The sequence below is a fragment of the Ochotona princeps genome, chromosome 2, assembly GCF_030435755.1.
Source record: "Ochotona princeps isolate mOchPri1 chromosome 2, mOchPri1.hap1, whole genome shotgun sequence".
Lineage (NCBI taxonomy): Eukaryota > Metazoa > Chordata > Mammalia > Lagomorpha > Ochotonidae > Ochotona > Ochotona princeps.
In genome coordinates this window covers 38,741,894-38,759,425 of record NC_080833.1, presented here as the reverse complement: position 1 = coordinate 38,759,425, position 17,532 = coordinate 38,741,894, and the positions used below count along the sequence as shown (strand labels likewise).

Here is a 17,532-nt window from a genome sequence, read left to right as displayed (position 1 = left end):
GTACAGTTCAAGTGCCAACTTTTCTTAAAAGCCTTCCATGGTTACACTAACTGAAGGGATTCCATTTGCTCCCTATTTACCTCTCCTTTATTCAAAGTTAACGTTGGAAGCCATGGCTTATCTTTTCCTCTGTGTGTGTGTGTGTGTGTGTGTGTGTGTGTGTGTGTGTGTTTTCTGGGTTCCCAGAGCCTAGCCAAGATCTACATCTCTAATGTTTGCCCTTGAACTTGTCAAACTAAAGAATAGCTCAGGAATTTTCCTTTAAGCACTTCTACAAGTTCTAACACTACCTCTTCTTCTGTATTCCTCTCTCTGTTTGCCTTTTTCACATGTACGTGCACAAGCACACATGTACACCATTTCGGGGTAGTTTCATCTGAAGCACTTTCTTCAAGTTGTACATTTTAGCCCTTCTAGTTTTAGAGTCAACAGTGATGAAGACTGAAGTCTGTGATATTGTTCATGCTTAACTCATTGGATTTAATAGGCACAGAGAAAACAAGAACAGGCTGTTCTTTGGAAAATAAATCCCAAGAATTGCTCCTCTGCTCAGTGGGAAAGGTCATATTCATCAGTGCGAGGTTGTTAACAAGATCACATCATTTTTTTTTTCTGGGCAGTTGCTTTATATTCCATACCTGAAGTCTTTCCTTTGTCTTTTTAATTAAACTTTATTCACCTAAGACCTGCAAGAATAAGATGATTCAGAGCATACTGATAACTACAATTATAAACTCCCACTCACGAGTGCCCAATGTGTACTGGGTACTATTCAGTGACTTGGATGAATGTAGTTGGCATCCCCACATTTGCTGGTATGGAGAAGCAACCTGGATCAGTACCCTGAGGCCCTGGCCACCTCTTCCCAGGCTACTGCTGGATACCCGAGGTTCACACTGGGGTCTCTGATCCTAGAACTCCACTTGTAGCAAATTAGAGCACCATCCCTAAATCCATTTGGGCAGATGCAGCATTTGACTGTATTCACAGATAGTTAACATGTACTTAAAGCAGGAAAAGATACTGCCTGCAACTCTGGCATCACATTTGAATGCCTGTCCCAAGTACTTGGGACATATTCACAACCCAAGTTGGATACACAGATGAAACTCCTGGATCCTGGCTTCAGCCTGGCCCAGTCCTGGCCTTTGTGACCATCTGGGGAATGAACTGGTATATGGAAGATCTATCTCCTTTCTCTCTGTCTCTCTCTCTGTCTCTGTCTCTCTCTCTCTCTCTCTCTCTCTCTTTCTCTCTCTCATTCTGCCTTCGATATAAATAAATATATCTTTTTTCCTAATAAAAAATATATATACTCAGAAGCTTCTCTAAGCAAATACGTCAGATACGATTTCAACACTCTGAGTGGTCATGATACCTTTGGTACTCATGTTGGATTGCCTTATCCCTACATGGAAGAGGAAATCACATTTTTCTGTGTTTGCTTTTTTACTGGTCTGGCCTCAGTCAATTTCTAGCATTTGAGGGCCTGGGCATTTGATTATTTTGATTTATAATCTATCTTGTTCTCTTCATATGCATTTTAGAAGACAAATCTGATCTTGAAAATAGCGTGATGCAGAAGAAAATAAAAATCCCCAAACTCTCTCTCAATCACATAGAAGAAGATGGGGAGGCTAAAGACTATGGGGAAGAAGATTTACAGCTTAGACACATCAAGGTAATTAAATCTTTCCTTTTCTTGGACATATGTGGGATCATTGTTACAATCTTCATGCTGATGGATTCCAGTCTGCCCTCCATTCTCACACACATGTCCCCTGGTGTCACAGGTCATGGTTTCTTCTGGGTGGGGGAGGCCTGGGAGAGCTCCTTCCAGTTTGCTGTGCTGAGCAGCTTTCCAAGGAGCCCCAACTCATGTTGTGCCATTCAGCATGGTGCCCCTGGCACAGCCGGTTTGGCAGCATTGTTCATGGAATTTGAAGTTGTGTCTGAGATCCTACGCTAAATGAAGACTTTTATTATCAGGTCACATTTTCTTTCAATGTTCCCCAATTGGCCCCCCTCAGCCTTTATTTGGCAAACCTGACAGAATTCCTGTTCAGCTAGCTCAATTCCCATGCAATTGGTGTTCTAGAGAAAGGGAAGGGGAACAGAAGAAAGTGTGCTCTGCATTGTGGCATTGACCATAATCTGAGTTTGAACACTATAGACATTGCCAAGGCAGAGGCCAAAAGATACAGTTTGTTCAGTTCATAGCATTCACTGTGCCCATGCTGTAGACGTGGCCGTGTACTGGCCCCTGGGGTCCTTGAGCTTAGCCAGACCAATCCCTGTCCTCCAGAGTTTCACAATATGGTGATAAAGACAGACATCTGAAGTGACCATTACAATTGTAGCTAGCCCATCCTGCACTAGCAGTAGCTTATCCCTGCAGATGAAGTAGCATTGAAGTTGGTCAGTAACTCGTTCTCAAGTTGGCTTGATTTGCCTTGTTTTCCCTTTCGTATTTCCTTGGAATGCCGTGTCCTCAGTTGGCTGTGCATCCCAAGAGTGTTCCTAACCTCCCAGCACTGGAGAGAGAGTCCAGCTGGTGCTGTCCCTCACCCTGTCCTTCAGTGTAAGCTTTGTCCACTTGAGCAGGAATATCTTCAGGTAGCTGAGCCCCAGCCCTTAGCTAGTCATTGATAATTCCCTTTGAAAGGAATTTTGCTCTGTCTACTATCTTATTGCTGAGGGAGAGGTAGGAAGATTCAGGCAGGGAGAAGACTTCTTGGAAGTTACATTCCAAATTCTGCTTGTTGAGGTCTGGAACTCATGCTGTGAACCTGAAGCTAGTCCTTCCCCTCTCTGTCCCTCAGTCTCCTTCCCTATAAAAGGAGGAAACTAAGCTGAAAAAACCTTGCAGTGCTAGCTTTGAATAAGCATTCATCCCTGCCAAGTGCTAGTTCTGAGTGAGCAGCCAGTGAAGAGAAAAAGGGTGACATTGTTCTTATGCTAGATCCCTAGATTAGAGTCTTCACCATCTTTCCCAATGAAGTGTCCTTGAGGAAAAGGTAGGATGCCTCTCTCCAATGGACTGCTTTCTGTTTTAATGTTTTTTGGTTGTTGAAGAGATTTGAGTGTGTCTTCACTATACTAGCTTGGCCTGACCTGATTCTGCCGTGAGTTGTCACTGCCCTGGCATGAAGAGTATGAGTTCCTGGAGACCCAGGAGTTGTTAAAAGTTTTCATGTCTACATGCACGAAGCTGATAGGTGGAAGGGAAAAACATGTAGTGACCTGGGATTCTGCTACCTCTGATGCTTCGATCTTGGGCAGGCCCCTTCCCCCTCAGGCCCTCTGTTTCCACTTTTGTAGAGTGAAGGCTTTGGCTGTCTGCACAGGTGTCTCCAAAGCACTGATGTTCTGTGGTTCTGTGATTCTAGGATTGTCTGGGGAAATATTGAGCCGCAGTCCAAGAAAGTCCCAGCTGCTCTTGCCTGAACTGATTCTCGTTGTCCTACACAGAGACCTGAGGGGCGGAAGCCGAGCGAAGTGGCGCACAAGAGCATCGAGGCAGTGGTGGCCCGGCTGGAGAAGCAGAACGGCCTGAGCCTGGGCCACAGCACGTCTCCAGAGGAGGTCTTTGTGGAGGCCTCGCCGGGCACAGAGGACATGGACAGTCTGGAGGATGCTGCTGTGCCCCGGGCTCTGTACGAGGAGCTGCTGCGCAACTATCAGCAGCAGCAGGAGGAGATGCGCCACCTCCAACAGGAGCTGGAGCGGACTCGGAGGCAGCTGGTGCAGCAGGCCAAGAAGCTCAAGGAGTATGGAGCACTCGTGTCAGAAATGAAGGAGCTCCGGGACCTCAACCGGAGGCTGCAGGATGTGCTGCTCCTGCGGCTCGGCAGCGGTGAGTGCCCCTGCAGGCCATCTACCACCCCACATGGGTGCGGGGGATGCCTCCTGCCACTCTGCTTCCAGGAGCACAGGGGAGGGGACAGGCCAAGCGCCCCTGGGGCTAGGGGAAGGACAAAGACTGGCTCAGCAGTTCCCACCAGGAACTCACAAACTCTCCCAGGAGCCCATGGATGCTTGTGCAGCAGCTTCAGCTATGAGAACAAGGGATGATGTGGCTTGGGAAGCAGGAGCTGACAGGATGTTTGTCTCCACACATGTATGTATGTATTCAGCAAGAGTCAGGAACGGGAATTGTAAGGAACCTCACCAAGTAAGGACATGATCCTAAAGCATGGATCATTGTAGGTCAGCAAGTACAAGACGTACACTGGTAAATAGTAAAGTGCAAAGGGTGGGGAGGGTGTTTGTGACTGAGGGCATGTGGAAGCTTCAGGAAGCAGGTGTGCTTTGAATGGACTTAGGAGGGTGGCCAGTGAATGTTTCAGGCACAGGAGCTTGGAGCATGCCAGCACAGGAACCAGGGGCATACCGAGAGGGAAGCCCGCCTGTGTGTTCTGACGGCAGATGAAGGGAGGTTAGCCTGGGCATCCCAAACTTGTCTTGAGAAGAGTGGGAAACACTAGCCATCATTCAAACACAGAGGCATGGAACTTCAGGAAGTTAGAAAAAAGATATATGAAACTCCATTGACTTGTTCTTGGGAGAAATTGGTAAGCTCTTAGTTGCACCTGAGTGCAAGTAGATTTTTAGGTTTTATCTTAGGTAGTTCAGAAGCAGGAATTGGGACATCTGAAAAGTGAGAGCCTTGACAGCAGGGAGAAATGACTGCTTTCCAGAGAGGCAAAGACACAAAAGCTCTTTTCAAAGCATACACATGTAGGATTGTACAACATGGAAGCCGTTCAGTGTTGAGGAAGTCAGTATAAATACGGTCACAGCCTCCATGGCCCCCAGGGACAGTGAATGATAACCCTGAGTCAACACACCTTGCTTGGAAGACGGAGCAACCTGGTCTAGAAACACAGGTACTGCCCCAAAGTGTATATCAGATATGATTTTGAACTCATTAAGGAAGGTTTCCAGAGTATAGAGGTTATATTTATAGGTAAGATTTCACTGCTCTTTGATTTGTTAGATAAATGTGCTTCTGCCCTACCTTTCTTTTATTTTGGGATATCTTTCGTGGCAGGTCTTACATGGTCAGTGGAGTCAGCTGAGAGACCTTGTTGCACTTTTGTCCCAGAGAAGGATACTGGGTGGGACTTAGCCCAAGACGCCTTGGGGATGCAGTGGCACAGCCACTTGGGTTGCTACTGTCCCACTTGCCAACTCTGCCTTTGCCTCAGGGACTGTTACAAATTATAGCCCACTGAGGGTCACACTGAAAGCGGAGGTCACAAGTGGCTTTCAGTTTCAAAGTTATTGAAGTTCTGAATGAAAACGAAATCTCAAAGCAAAACCGTATAGAAGTAATAATTTGTGAAAGCTGTGTTGGTCTTGGGATGAAGGTAGGGTTGGAGAAAGAACTAAACTTTTCAGAGATAAAATGTTCTTGATCTTCAAGGTAATAATTTCTATATTCATCATGTTCTATATGCTTTGCTTTTTGTAAACCTTGGGCAGGAGTGGGGGTGGGTGGAGATGCACACCGCCAACAAAAACCACATACTCCTATTTCAGCTGTTAGGGAAACAGGCTGTTTTATGTGATCATGAATGGGATTTGAGCTCTGAAAGCCGCCCCTGAACTTCTGGAGCCATAAGACACTCCATGCTGCATCAGCTTATGTCTCTGAGTGCCAAAACGCATAGGAAAACTTGACCCCAGGTGTCGTTTTGGTGTTTCAACCTTTCAGGGAGACTCTCCCATAGCAAAGGCAGCAGAAGGGGCAGGGGCTAGCTCTTGCCAGATCTGAGACACCTTGTCCTCATGGTGGTGGACATCCATTGTTGCAGGCCACTAGTGTGCTTGGGGCTCCCACCAAGGGCAATGCCCTGTGCTCTCAGCCCAGAGGCATCCTGGGAAATCACATTATTGTTCTTGCCCTCTTAAAACATAATAATACCCACTGATTGGCACAGATTAGTGTACCAAGGGCCAGGACAAATTGACGGGAATACAATGAAAGCATGCCTACCTTAAGGAGAGGCTGTGTGCTTTCTTGCAGAGAGGATCATTTTTATCATGTTAGAACCAGGCCTTCCTGGATTCAGATTCCTACTTTGCCACTTCCCAGCTCTGTGGCTTTGGGAATTACCAATCCTTCCTTTTTTGTTCCACAAAGACTGAATGGTCTTCCAATGTGTGCCAGACAAGTCTTTAAATGGTGAGAACTGAATATACTTGAGATACAACTCTTGTTGTCCATCCCTGAGGAGCTCAAAGTTTGATGAAGGAGTCAGGATGTCAAGGTGGAACCCTATCCGGGTGAGTCTGGGAATTTATTCCCCTTTGCTGTAAACACAACCAAGAAACAAGGCAGACCAGAGACAGAGATGAGTGAGAGCCCTTTGATTGGGTCTCCCATGCCCTCTGAGGAGCGTGTCCTGGCTCAGGGAGGTATGTTCTTTGGGCTTTGCCATCCTCTGCCAGTGCCGGAGGCATGAGCATTGCTCTGGAGATTGTCACTGCTCTATCCACCTACTGACCCGGTTCAGGGCATTTGTCCAGCTTGGGTGCTGAATCATTCACACCAGAACAGGCCAGCACCAAGACCAGGAAGGCCCACAGAGCAGGAACTACTCAGTTTTATGTAATTTCTAAAATTGATTTTATTTTTGAGGATGTTTACATAGTTAAGTATGTGTGCCCACTAGCCCACGGATTAGGATGGGGAGGGTTGAAGAAAGGGGAAAAGTGGATGAGACAACAGTTTCCAATCTCCTTTTTCTTCCTGTGTCTGGGGAACATTGAGAAAGCCAATTCCAGCAGCCCAACCACATCAGTTCCCGGGGTTGGGGGAAGACCACCCAATTTCTTCCCCAGGTCCCTAATGTGGAACATGAGGTATCACTCAGTTTTAAACCGAAATTTCTACTCCTGGAAGAATCACAGTTGCATTCCTCAGGCAGTGGGTTTCTATTATTTCTTTTATATTGAAGTTATCTCTGTAGATGGGAGTGGGTGGAGAACAGTAGTGCTGGCCTCTTGGAACTGATGGGGACCCTGGGATCTGGAGAAGGTCTGGGAGGAGGTTGGGCACAGAGTGCGGGGCTTCACACATAAGGATGGGAAGATGCCAGCATGGCATAAGAAGGCTGATCCTAGATTACTCATTGATTTAAAAAATAACCATAACAAAATAGTAAAATATAAGAACAAATTAATGTTTTATAGATCCTGGAAAAAGTAATTTTTAACAAAGTACAAAAATTTAGGGCATTCCTTTCTTTAATTTTGTAATTATTTCTGGTAGAATAGCTTAGAATGTCAAATCAGTTTTAAGGAATAGAATTGATAACTGAACAAGGAACTGTAATTTGGTATAAAATTCCTTAGTGCAAAGAAAAGCAGGTGTTTCAGAGGCTTCTGTAGGTGGCTCAGTTCTTCATTTCTGCACTTGTTTCTTGCCCTTCTACTCTCTCCATAAAGCAGCAGATGGTGGGTTTAACAGGCAGGACACCTCACAGCATGGAGTCACGGAGTACTAAAAGAACCTAGGGCAAATCAAGCCCACAGTGTCACCTGACACCTACCTGGCCTGTGTGCTTCTCCGGCCGGCCATCTGTAGCCAGACTTCATTTCATTGTCACTAATATAGAGACAAAAGAGGAGGGGGGCAGTGGATCTTCTCTCTTTGTAAAATCACTTACCTTTTGTATGATCCTCACTTGGAAAACAGCTGGTTCTGCTGGGCATGAACCTCCCAAGAGTCTTTTGCAGGGCTTCTGCGAGTCACAGTTCGAAGGACAAGCAGCCTTGTGACCAACATTCACTGACTACCAGTTCCTTTTTCCTTTTCTTCCCTTCCGCACTCACAACACCCCTCTTACCCACCCCCCAAAGAAAGGAGGGCACTAGATTCAGGAGCCTGAAGACGTCCTGATTGATAAGGGGCAGGTTGCTATTTGTGTGTGCTCACTAACGTGTTCCTTTATCCACCGAACATTTATTGGATGAATGAACTGTGCAGGACTAGGTTAGGGGCTAGGAATACAGAAATAAAGCAGAGTCCCTTCTAAACATCCATAAGTGAATTTGCTGGTGTAGTGTCTACATTTTAGACTGGGAGTTGACAGCCTCTGAGAGTGACAAGTAAATGAGGGGAAGGCAGATAGCGAGTGAAGCACATTGAAGGGCGAGCTCCCGTGTGCCAGAATAGAGCAAACTCCAGGATCTGTCTCAGCTCTCCCCAGCCAGACTCCCTGGCCTCGGGGAGAAGGACCAGCACTGAGTCATCTGTCCCAGTGGTTAGCACTGCAGGTACCCTTTGGCTACATGCCACGGGGTATGACTTGCATCATGGTATGACATGAGCAACATTAGGTTCTGTGTGGGTGCGACACCAGGCAGAACAAACAGCACCGTCACTGCAGCAGGGAGCCCAGTGACAGTTGCAGATTTCTGTGTGTGCCTCCTCAAGGGAGTTTATGCAGAATTGATGGATTCTAACCAGCGGAGGCGCAGATAATACGAATAATAGCAGTAATTTACATGGGCCTGGCACTTTACAGGTTTCAAAGCACTTTGACGTTTTTATCTCATTGGATTGTTCTGATAGCCTCATTGCAGTGCCACGTAAAGAGAGTGGAGAATGTGGCAAAAAAAAAAAAAAGACATTATGTTCCCCCATTGACTAGATCATAAGCTGGTTGAAATGTTTGAAGACAGAGCAAGGCATTGTGGCCTGAATATCTGTCTTGGCTCTTGAGAGCTGAATTACTAACACCTCTGAAACCCTCGGGCTTTACGCCTTGTGTTCTGTCCAGGGTCCGTTAAAATGCCAGCTTTGATCTTTGGAATCTTTTGTGGGCCGACCTGGTTTCTTCAAGCTCCAGTCTCTGCTGGTGCCTTAGAAAAGATGGCTAATGCCAATGCAGTGCTTCCTGCTGGTTTTACCCTGCATTGAAAACACTGTGGGCTTTCACAGCTGAAACCACCTGAACTGGAATCAGCTCTCAGATTATTACCTGTGTAACCTGAAGCAAAGGAGCTGAACCTTTTCAGTCTCTACTTTTTCCTCTGTGAAATGGGTATCCTAAAACTCACAACACACATACAGAAGAGCCAACTCAGTTATTAAGCTCTGTGGTCCCTGAAATCAGAAATACTGGGGCTTTACTCTTTTTGAATTTTGTTTTATTTTTAAATATTTATTTGATTTATTTGAAAGACAGATTACAGAGAGAGCTAAATCTTCCATCCACTGTCTGTCCTCAGATGGCCACAAAGGCCAGCACTGGACCAAGCTGAAGCCAGGATCCAGGAGCTTCATCTGGGTATGCCGCACGGGTACAGGCATCCATGCACCTGGACCATTTTTCACTGCTTTTCCTGGCACATTAGTAGGATACTGGATTGAAAGTGGAGCAGCCGGAACTTGAACCTGTGTCCACATGAGATTAGCATCTTAACCCATATGCCACAACACCAGCCCCGGAAATACTGGGGTTTTTAAACTTGGCTATTCCAATTTTGCTTCCTGAGGCAAGTTATTTGACTTTCTGGCCTTCAGTTTCCTCACCCATAAAACTAAACAAAGATGGTACTCACCACTGTGAGTCCTAAGAGGATTAAATGAGCACATGCAGTAAGGGTGTCTGCCCAGAGGCTGCCCTGTGCTAGGTGCTTAGTAGGTCCTGTGTGAAGATGTGCCAAGGTAATGCGTGCACAGTGCTTGCCACAACACAAGACTCGTTGTCCTACAATTATGTCTTAATTTCAGGCTCGTGGATCTGTTAATGTAGGGTTCTTCTCCCCAGTTTTCCTGGGAAAAATTCTATTGTCCCATTTCCATTTTTTGACCCTTCTATTTCTAGACATCATCAATGTTGACCCAGTTTCCTCTTTGCCAGGACTCCCACCCTGGTTCTGATTTATGTCATCCCGTCCTGTTTCCTGTCTCCTTCAGTGTTCAGTTCATTGTCGCCAGTGCAAGTAGCACTAAAAAGCTGGGCTTTGTGAAAGGGCTGAGGATGATGGGTGAGGCCCAGGAGGCCAGCAGCATACCTGGTACCCCAGAGTTAATGCTGAGCAATGCCATAATCTCCCGGGCTCTGTGCCTCCTCCACATGCCTGTCAAGAACAGATCTAGTAGTGAGACCCAGAATGATTTACCAGAAAGGTATCAGTGATTCTGCACTTTGAATGGCCTTTTTGCACTGTTGATAGAATCTTAATTAGCCGTAACTCATATCAGATCATTTTAAAAGTTGACAGATTTCAGAGTGGCCAAACACTTCAGGGACCCCCCCTTTCCCTTTTCTCCCTGGTATCCATTTTCCTGAGGACAGCAGGTGGAGGACCATCCCATGCTTACTACTCAGATGTCTGTAGCATCTAGAGGAAGTAACCAGTTTTCCCCACAGCCAAAAACCAGAACGTCCTGATGCTGCCTCAGTGCCTCACCCTCCGTTGCTTGTTTATCAGGTCCACTGTAAGGACAGGTAGTCGAGAAGGGGTTCAACAGAGACAAACGTTTGGCCTTTCTGAACTCCTGTCTGGAGCAGACAGTCAGTGTGTTTCCCACTGGTAAAGCAATCTCACCAGGAGATGTGATGATGAATGGGGCAGACAGCCTCGGAGATGTGACATAGCTTCCCCAGGCCAAAGGCCCAGCAAGCCGCCAAGCATCAGCAGGTTGCCCAGCCCCTGCACTTGACCATCTGCCCTTGCTCTTAGACCTCCATGATGTTCTGCCATGGGTCCTGCGATACCAGGATCTTTGAACTGTTAGATGAATACTTCCTGCTTCATCTAAAAACTCATGATTTCTTCACAGCTTCAGCCACACCAGTCCAAAAGCCCTATTGATGACAGCCAGAAAATTCTCAGTTTCCCTAGGAGTTATGTCTTTAGAGTGAACCCAACCCCCATCTGCCTTAGAGGTAGGGAAACGGAGGCTCAGAGGGGGGAAACAAACTGGTCTGTGCCTTGCGGGATTGGTGCACATGGGGCGTCAGCATGGCCAAGGACTGAAAGGTTAATGCTCAGCCAAAATGGATGAATGGCATCAGGCCGACCCATAGGATTCACCAGAACCCAGAGACTGGCCACACCCCTACTTGCTCCCTCACAGGCACTGTGAATTAGTGAAATAACTCCTGCACCCTTAACCTGTGAGGACCCGAAGTTCACCGAGTCTGACCTGCATAGCGCAGGAAGACTGCCACAAGAATCCTCAGCCTCCTGCTGACACCTAAAGGTGGAAGGCTTATTGGGCCACCTTCCAGCACTGTCTGTCCCATTGCTGGAAAGCTCTGATGGTGGGGAAATGCAGGAAGCATTCATTAGATCCTTCCGCCATATGGACCCTGTGCTACACACTGGAAGAGCAGAGATGAGACCTTGTCAAGGCTCTTAGGAGTCATTGTCTGCTCAGCAGGTGACTGGAATGCAGTGTGAGCCTGAATTCACTCCCGGGCGCCCAGGATGCCAACAGTGGAGATAGCAGAGGGCTCCCTACATGGGTACTTAAATGGTTGGAGAGGGAGCTAGTTCAGATTACCCAATGAAAAGGAAGTGAACAATGCCTCTGGCAGCAGGAGAACCAGAACACAGCCTAAGGGTTGTACAAGAAACCGACTGATGAGAAAACTCAAAGTGGCTTCTGGCCAGACTGTGCAGGGAAAAGGTGGGAAGAGGGCAGAGATAAGGTTGTAGAGGTGAGTGAGGGCAGGTAGAATGGCCCCAGCCCCTCCTGCAGGGTTTCTTGGGGTTGCTCGCTGCCGGGGTGATGGGAGCTGCAGTCCCTCAGTCCCTGAGTTTCTGTTTGCCTCTGAGCCCAGCAGATCAGTCTACAGCCACCTCGCAAAGATGCATTGGAAGGACTCCCAGTCTGGAGCAGGCACCAGGCAGGCTTGATTTGGTAGGGAGCCATCAGCCACGTGATCATGCCCTGCCTACTGGTCGCTGCTGCCTTCACCTACCCCCTTCTCCTCTAAGAACCAGAGGGAAGCCTTTGCACTGCCCCCCACTTACTCCCACCCGATGAATGGCAAGTCCCTCACAGACCCTCTAGGAAGGCCGGGGAAGGTCAGAAATGGGCAGAGTATTATACCGGGCACTGAGAAGCCTGAGACATCTCGAAGGGTGCACCCAGCTGAGGAGGTGCAGGGCAAAGTGCAAGCCTCTGGCGTCTGACTGCCTGGAACTGGACTCCACCCTTGAAGCACTCGCCACCTGTGGGGATTGGGGCCCATCATGTCCCCCTCTGGGCCTCTTCAGGATGCTGTTGCAGGACTGCCACAAAGACTCATTGCTTCCACTTAGCACTTTCTTCATGAGTCGTATGTGCCAGGGACATTGTGCTGGGTGCCAGGAATACAGCAGTGAACACAGCCAGGGCTGTCCTGTTCACATGCCCTCAGCCTTCACTCTGTAGCCAGGGAGGTGGTTTATAGTCACCTAACAGTCAGGAACTGAGAGTGGTGGTGGGGGGGCTACAAAAAGGGGAAAAAAGGAACCTTCAAGGTGAGATGTTTGGAAGCAGTGAGTGTATCTGTCACCTTCACCTCTCACGTATGTCATCAGAAATGAGCATCTGTAATTTCCAGGCATGAGTGAGCACTTTGACCCAGGACTGGTCTAGCCCCTCTCTCTTGCTGGGCTTCCTGCCCTTCCCCAGGGGCTGACCCAGGCCCACTCCAGCTCTGCTCCCCAAGGGGCCTTCCCAAATTGCTTAGCCAGTAACAATGTCTCCTCCTATAAACCTGTGTACACTGCCAGCCTTTGAAGCCATCTGGCCTGTACGTTGTGCCACTTGGCCTTCACCAAAACAAGACATCTATGCCAATTGTAGGACCCTGTCCCCAACAAGTTCCTGCACACCCTCCAGGCTCCAGCGCAGCATTGGTTTGTCTCTTCCACCTCTCCTCCAGGGGTGGCACTGCTCTGCTTTATCCTTGACCTCATTAGCCATGTGAGGAGGGAACATCAGTTGCCTTTGCTTTTCCCATTGCTGCCCATGACTCACCAAAGGTCCCCTAGCTCACCTGTGGGAATGGTGGTCCAGCAGGGGAGTCCCACACAACCTCCCTACCGGGTTCTCCCCCTCCCTCTGGGTCTCACATGTGCTGGTCGGGTGCTGCGTCCCCATCTGGCTTGGCCCGCTTCATTTCAGCATTTGCTAGTGAGCGCTGTAGTCTGTCCCAGCCTGGCCCACCCCCAATTCCAGCTCATGCTGGTCGGGGCTACAGCCTAGCCCAGCCCAACAAGCCCCCAGCCCTGGCCCTCATGTGAACTAGCTTGTGCTGCGGCCCAACCAGGCCTGACCCACACTCCATTCTGGTGCTCAGATTTGCACGATGAACTGGCCCAGCCTGGTTCGTCCCCAACCTGCACCAATTGTATTCCAGTGGTTACCATGACCTAGCTTGTTCTGGGCTGCCGCTTAGTAGGTAGTTAATGGATTCTCACTGCAAAGGGAGATGAGATTTGTCTTACCATTTGCAGAGTCAAGATGCAGATGCCCAGCTACAGCCACCGGTGAGAGTGGCTGATGCCTTCTGAGGAAGCTCAGTAGAGTTCAAGCGGCAGATCCACCTGCACAGCTCTAGGTCAGCTCCCCTCTCTCTTGCGAAGGCCTTTGTTTCCTTCATCCTCTGTTACACTGCCATTCACCTGTGCAGGTCCCGCCTAGAAAGCTGGAGCCATATCTGTGCTGTGTCACAGCAGCTGCTCTGGATCCCGCTGGGGGTGGAATTTGGACTTATTTCACTTTCATGTTTGAAGAAACTAGAATTGTACATATAACAGAGAAACTTCATATTGACTTATGGAAGTAAATGGATTCACTTCATTTGAAAAATTTGGTGTCCACCTTTGTATCTCAGTAAAAATCAGCAATCTGTTTAGCGTCCATATGTATATATATATATATATATATATATATGTGTGTGTGTGTATGAAAGATATTTCTAAAATGCCTAGAAGTCCCCCAAGCATTGGCTTTTCCCAGAAAAAAACAGCATTAGCGCAGTGTAAAACCAAATGAGGTTAGAGAATGGTGATGTGCCCACACACATTTATGATGTTGCTCGGTCCGTGCTGTGCTTTCCTGTTTATGGGAGAAGACACCCAGGCTAAAGGAGGTAAATATGGAACCAGCACTTGCGCACGGTTTTCCTAACACTGAGACCGTGGCCCTGCCTGACAGCTCACAGCTGCTGGTAGGCCGTGTCACAGCGCTCCACCTGCTACATTCTGAGCACTCCCAGAACCGGGGCATGCCTCCTGCTGCTGTTGTGTCTGGGTCCTCGATGCCTGTTACAGAGCCTAAGCCTCCATGTGCAGGTGGGCATTGCATGATGAATGGGCTCGTGAGTAACTGGATGAAAAGACAAGTACTACCTTTTAGACTTTCCTAAAAGCTTCATTTCCCCAGCTGAGAGGTTTCTCTCCGTGCAAGGGATGTTTTCCCTGAAAATAAAACTCAAGTGCATGTCAATGCTAGAATGCAAGAGGATCAAAAGGCCTCTTCCCACACCTCCCCCCATTGATACGCTTGCCACGAAGGGAAGAAAGTCCCTTTGTTACCTAAAATATCTGCACCAGATCGTACACGGCTGTCTCTTAACGCAACTGCTTATTATTGTGGCTAATTTGGTCACATGTGTTTGAGGGAGAACAATGCCTCAGAAATTTTTAAAAGCAAAACAGCAATCTGAAGCATTTGTTGTAATGAGATGTAAATTGCCAACATTGGGAGTGGAGCCCACTGAATGTGCAATGAAGCGACTCCCCCCCCACTTCTGCCTTAAATTAAAGCACTAGAGGCCCTCCCTTCTTCCCCACCAAAGAAGCCACATGCTTTTTTGTTGTTGTTGTTTCTTTTCTCTTAGATTCTGTAGTACCAAACCCCGGGCTCTATTGACTGATGCATGTCTGCCTTCACCTGCCGTTTCTGAGTTCCTGCTACATGTTGCCTGTATGCCAGGCTCCCACAGAGCATGTCAGCCTACATGGTAGCTGATGGCAAGCCCCATTTTTCTGGTGAGACAGCTGAGGTGCAGAGGTCAGGTGACTTGTGAAGGTCTTGCAGCTGGGAGTCACATCCTGCTCTCCCAGAAGATGCCTTTCAACTGAGGACAGTAGGCCTGTGCATACAGAAGCTAAGGTGCTGGCTATTTGGTGTACCATGCTCTAGAGAGAGGAGACCCTGCAGACAGTGGCCTCCAGTGTGCACTGGCACTGGCACAGAAGGTTGGGTGATTCTTTTCCCTAAGAAACCAGAGACACTGCACAGTAGTCCGATACAACTGTCTCCCTTGGGAGACCAGCCTGAGCACAATGAGGACCCTGACTTTCAGAACCCATGGCTCAGCAGACTTACACTCACAAGGTGAGGTTGGGCAGAGGTATACAAAGTACCCCCTCTGCACCAGACTCTGAAATTATTCCACAGATGCAATTCCATTCACTCCTTGAGCCTTCAGGTCCTTTCCAGTAAGACAGCGAGGTCAGAAATTTTAACTCTTTATGTGTAAATTATCTCTTGGGGCTAGAATTTAAACTAAGCATGGCACTGGGTGAACCATAATCTCTGATGTTTTTGCCCAGTTCCTACCTGTCCAGAAGCCCCATGGGTCTAATAGGGGAGACAGACAAGAGAATGAACGCATCTCTTAATTCTGGTAGAGTTGGGGGTCGGGCAGTTCCAAAGGAAGGTGAAGGTCTATTAGCAGAGGAAGATCACAGTTCACCCAGACAGTAACCAACAAACCTAGGATCTAAACCTCCATCCCTCTGATTCAACCTAAGAGGTGACAGAATCACTTACGTCCTTTTGAAGGGAGGGGGGGATGTATGTGAGTCAGGCCTTGAACCACTGGTGGAGTTTGGATGGGTGTACATCCATAAGGTAGAACATTCTGGACAAAGGGAATGGTAAAAACAAAGGTAGGAGGTGGGGAAGAATGGTGGATGTGTGGAGAGGGTTAGTCAGGCCACTTTGACTGGAATGGGGAAGAGACCAGCTGGAGAGTTAACTCTTAGCCCCTGTTATTGTCCCTTAGGAATCCCTTCTTGAGCAGTGTAGAGGCAGAGTCCTTTGTCTATACTTGTGGTCATTCAAACTGTCCATTCTCCTAACTAGAGGCTTCTAATTTCTACTTGTTGGGCATTCTAAAGGACAGTTTCTCACCTACCCATACCTCAGTACTCACAGTCAGCAGTTGAGTATTACTTCACTTTTTCCCAGCCCATTTAAGTCCCTAACTTGTCTGCTCTTTTCGCCACCTCCTGCCAACACCCCTTCTTGTGTCCTAAAGAATTGACTAAGAGCCTGCTGTGTGCCAAGCACTTGCCAAGATTGTAAAATGGGGGAATGCTGGCTCTTGATGCCCTCTATGGTCTATCACTGAGAATGGCCAGGGTGGTGACTGCTTGTAAATATGATTTTCTGCAAATATGTCACAATGCGCAGTCTTATATCTTGTAGTGGAGAGCAAAAGACCTCACAAGGGGAGATGCCAGTGCTGTGTCCTGAAGTCTGAATGAGGACTTGGACAACAAATAGGGTGACACCCAAAGCGGAGACAACATCACAGAGCCGGATACAACTTAGTGCTTGCAGCCCTGGGTAGAAGTGAATATTCAGAGGGGAACAAGATGTGAGCTGAGGAGATAGAGAAGAGGCTTAAGGAGACTATGGTGCGTGAAACAAGTAACGGGGAACCTAAGCAAAGATAGTCACAGTCCTGTGGGAGGTCTCTTGGGCAGCCATTGTTGAGGTGATGGGATGGGCCCAGCCTGGAGTCATGGCTGCATGGGACTCATTCTCATCCGGTACCTTCAGGAAAGGGGGCTGTTGATAAGGAACGACATGGTCTTCCCAGTGATAACTTGCAGGCCAGTGGCTACCGTCACCTTCCAGTCCATTTCTGTTTCCTGTCACTGAGCATCAGAGCAGGCAGAGACCTCAATCACAACAGGTATGTACTTCAGGGGAAGCTAAAGTGATTCCCTCTTCCCAAATCCAAGAGAACAACAAATGCTGCACTTGAGTTTGTTGTCTCAGAAATTCAACCTGACATTCTGCAGAGAGGGGAAACTTGGACATCTGCTTCTGAAACTTTGGAGATATTCATCCATGTGGTCATCCACGTATCTGTGTAGCAGAGAGCACTTACTCAGTGCCAGGTACTGGGACAAAGGAAAGAATAAAATGTAGCCACAGCCCTTGCATAATCATGCTATATTGGGAGATTCAGCCTGACATTCCCTCTGCTGTCTTCTGTATCTCCAATTCACGTGCCTGTGGTCACATATTTAAAATGGAGCGGAGTCAATCACTGGACCCCAAGTCGCTGTTCCAAGAAGGACTAAGCTGCCTTTCCTCACTGTTGTGCTCCTTAGTCAGCTTGCCATCTGCTTTGTCCAAGCTGCATTGCTTACATCTGTGGAGACAGCATAGATTCTGCCTTGTCCTTGGCAGCTACCAGAAACTCAATTTATGTTCTTTTTTTTTTTTTTAAATTTATTTTATTTTTATTACAAAGTCAGATATAC

General features: G+C 47.8%; 1 protein-coding gene across 3 annotated transcripts in view; it reads left to right on the top strand.

Moving 5' to 3' along the window:
- Window positions 1-17,532, top strand: part of BEND5 (BEN domain containing 5) — a 1,156,480-nt gene that overhangs the window by 972,538 nt on the left and 166,410 nt on the right. For 2 of the 3 annotated variants that reach the window (XM_058681329.1, XM_004598484.4), the window contains 2 exons: window positions 1,548-1,681; window positions 3,472-3,856. The exons of the other annotated variant lie outside the window; for it this stretch is intronic. In XM_058681329.1, the coding sequence (XP_058537312.1) occupies window positions 1,548-1,681; window positions 3,472-3,856 (519 nt within the window). The remainder of the gene's footprint in view (window positions 1-1,547; window positions 1,682-3,471; window positions 3,857-17,532) is intronic. 3 annotated transcript variants of the gene reach the window in all.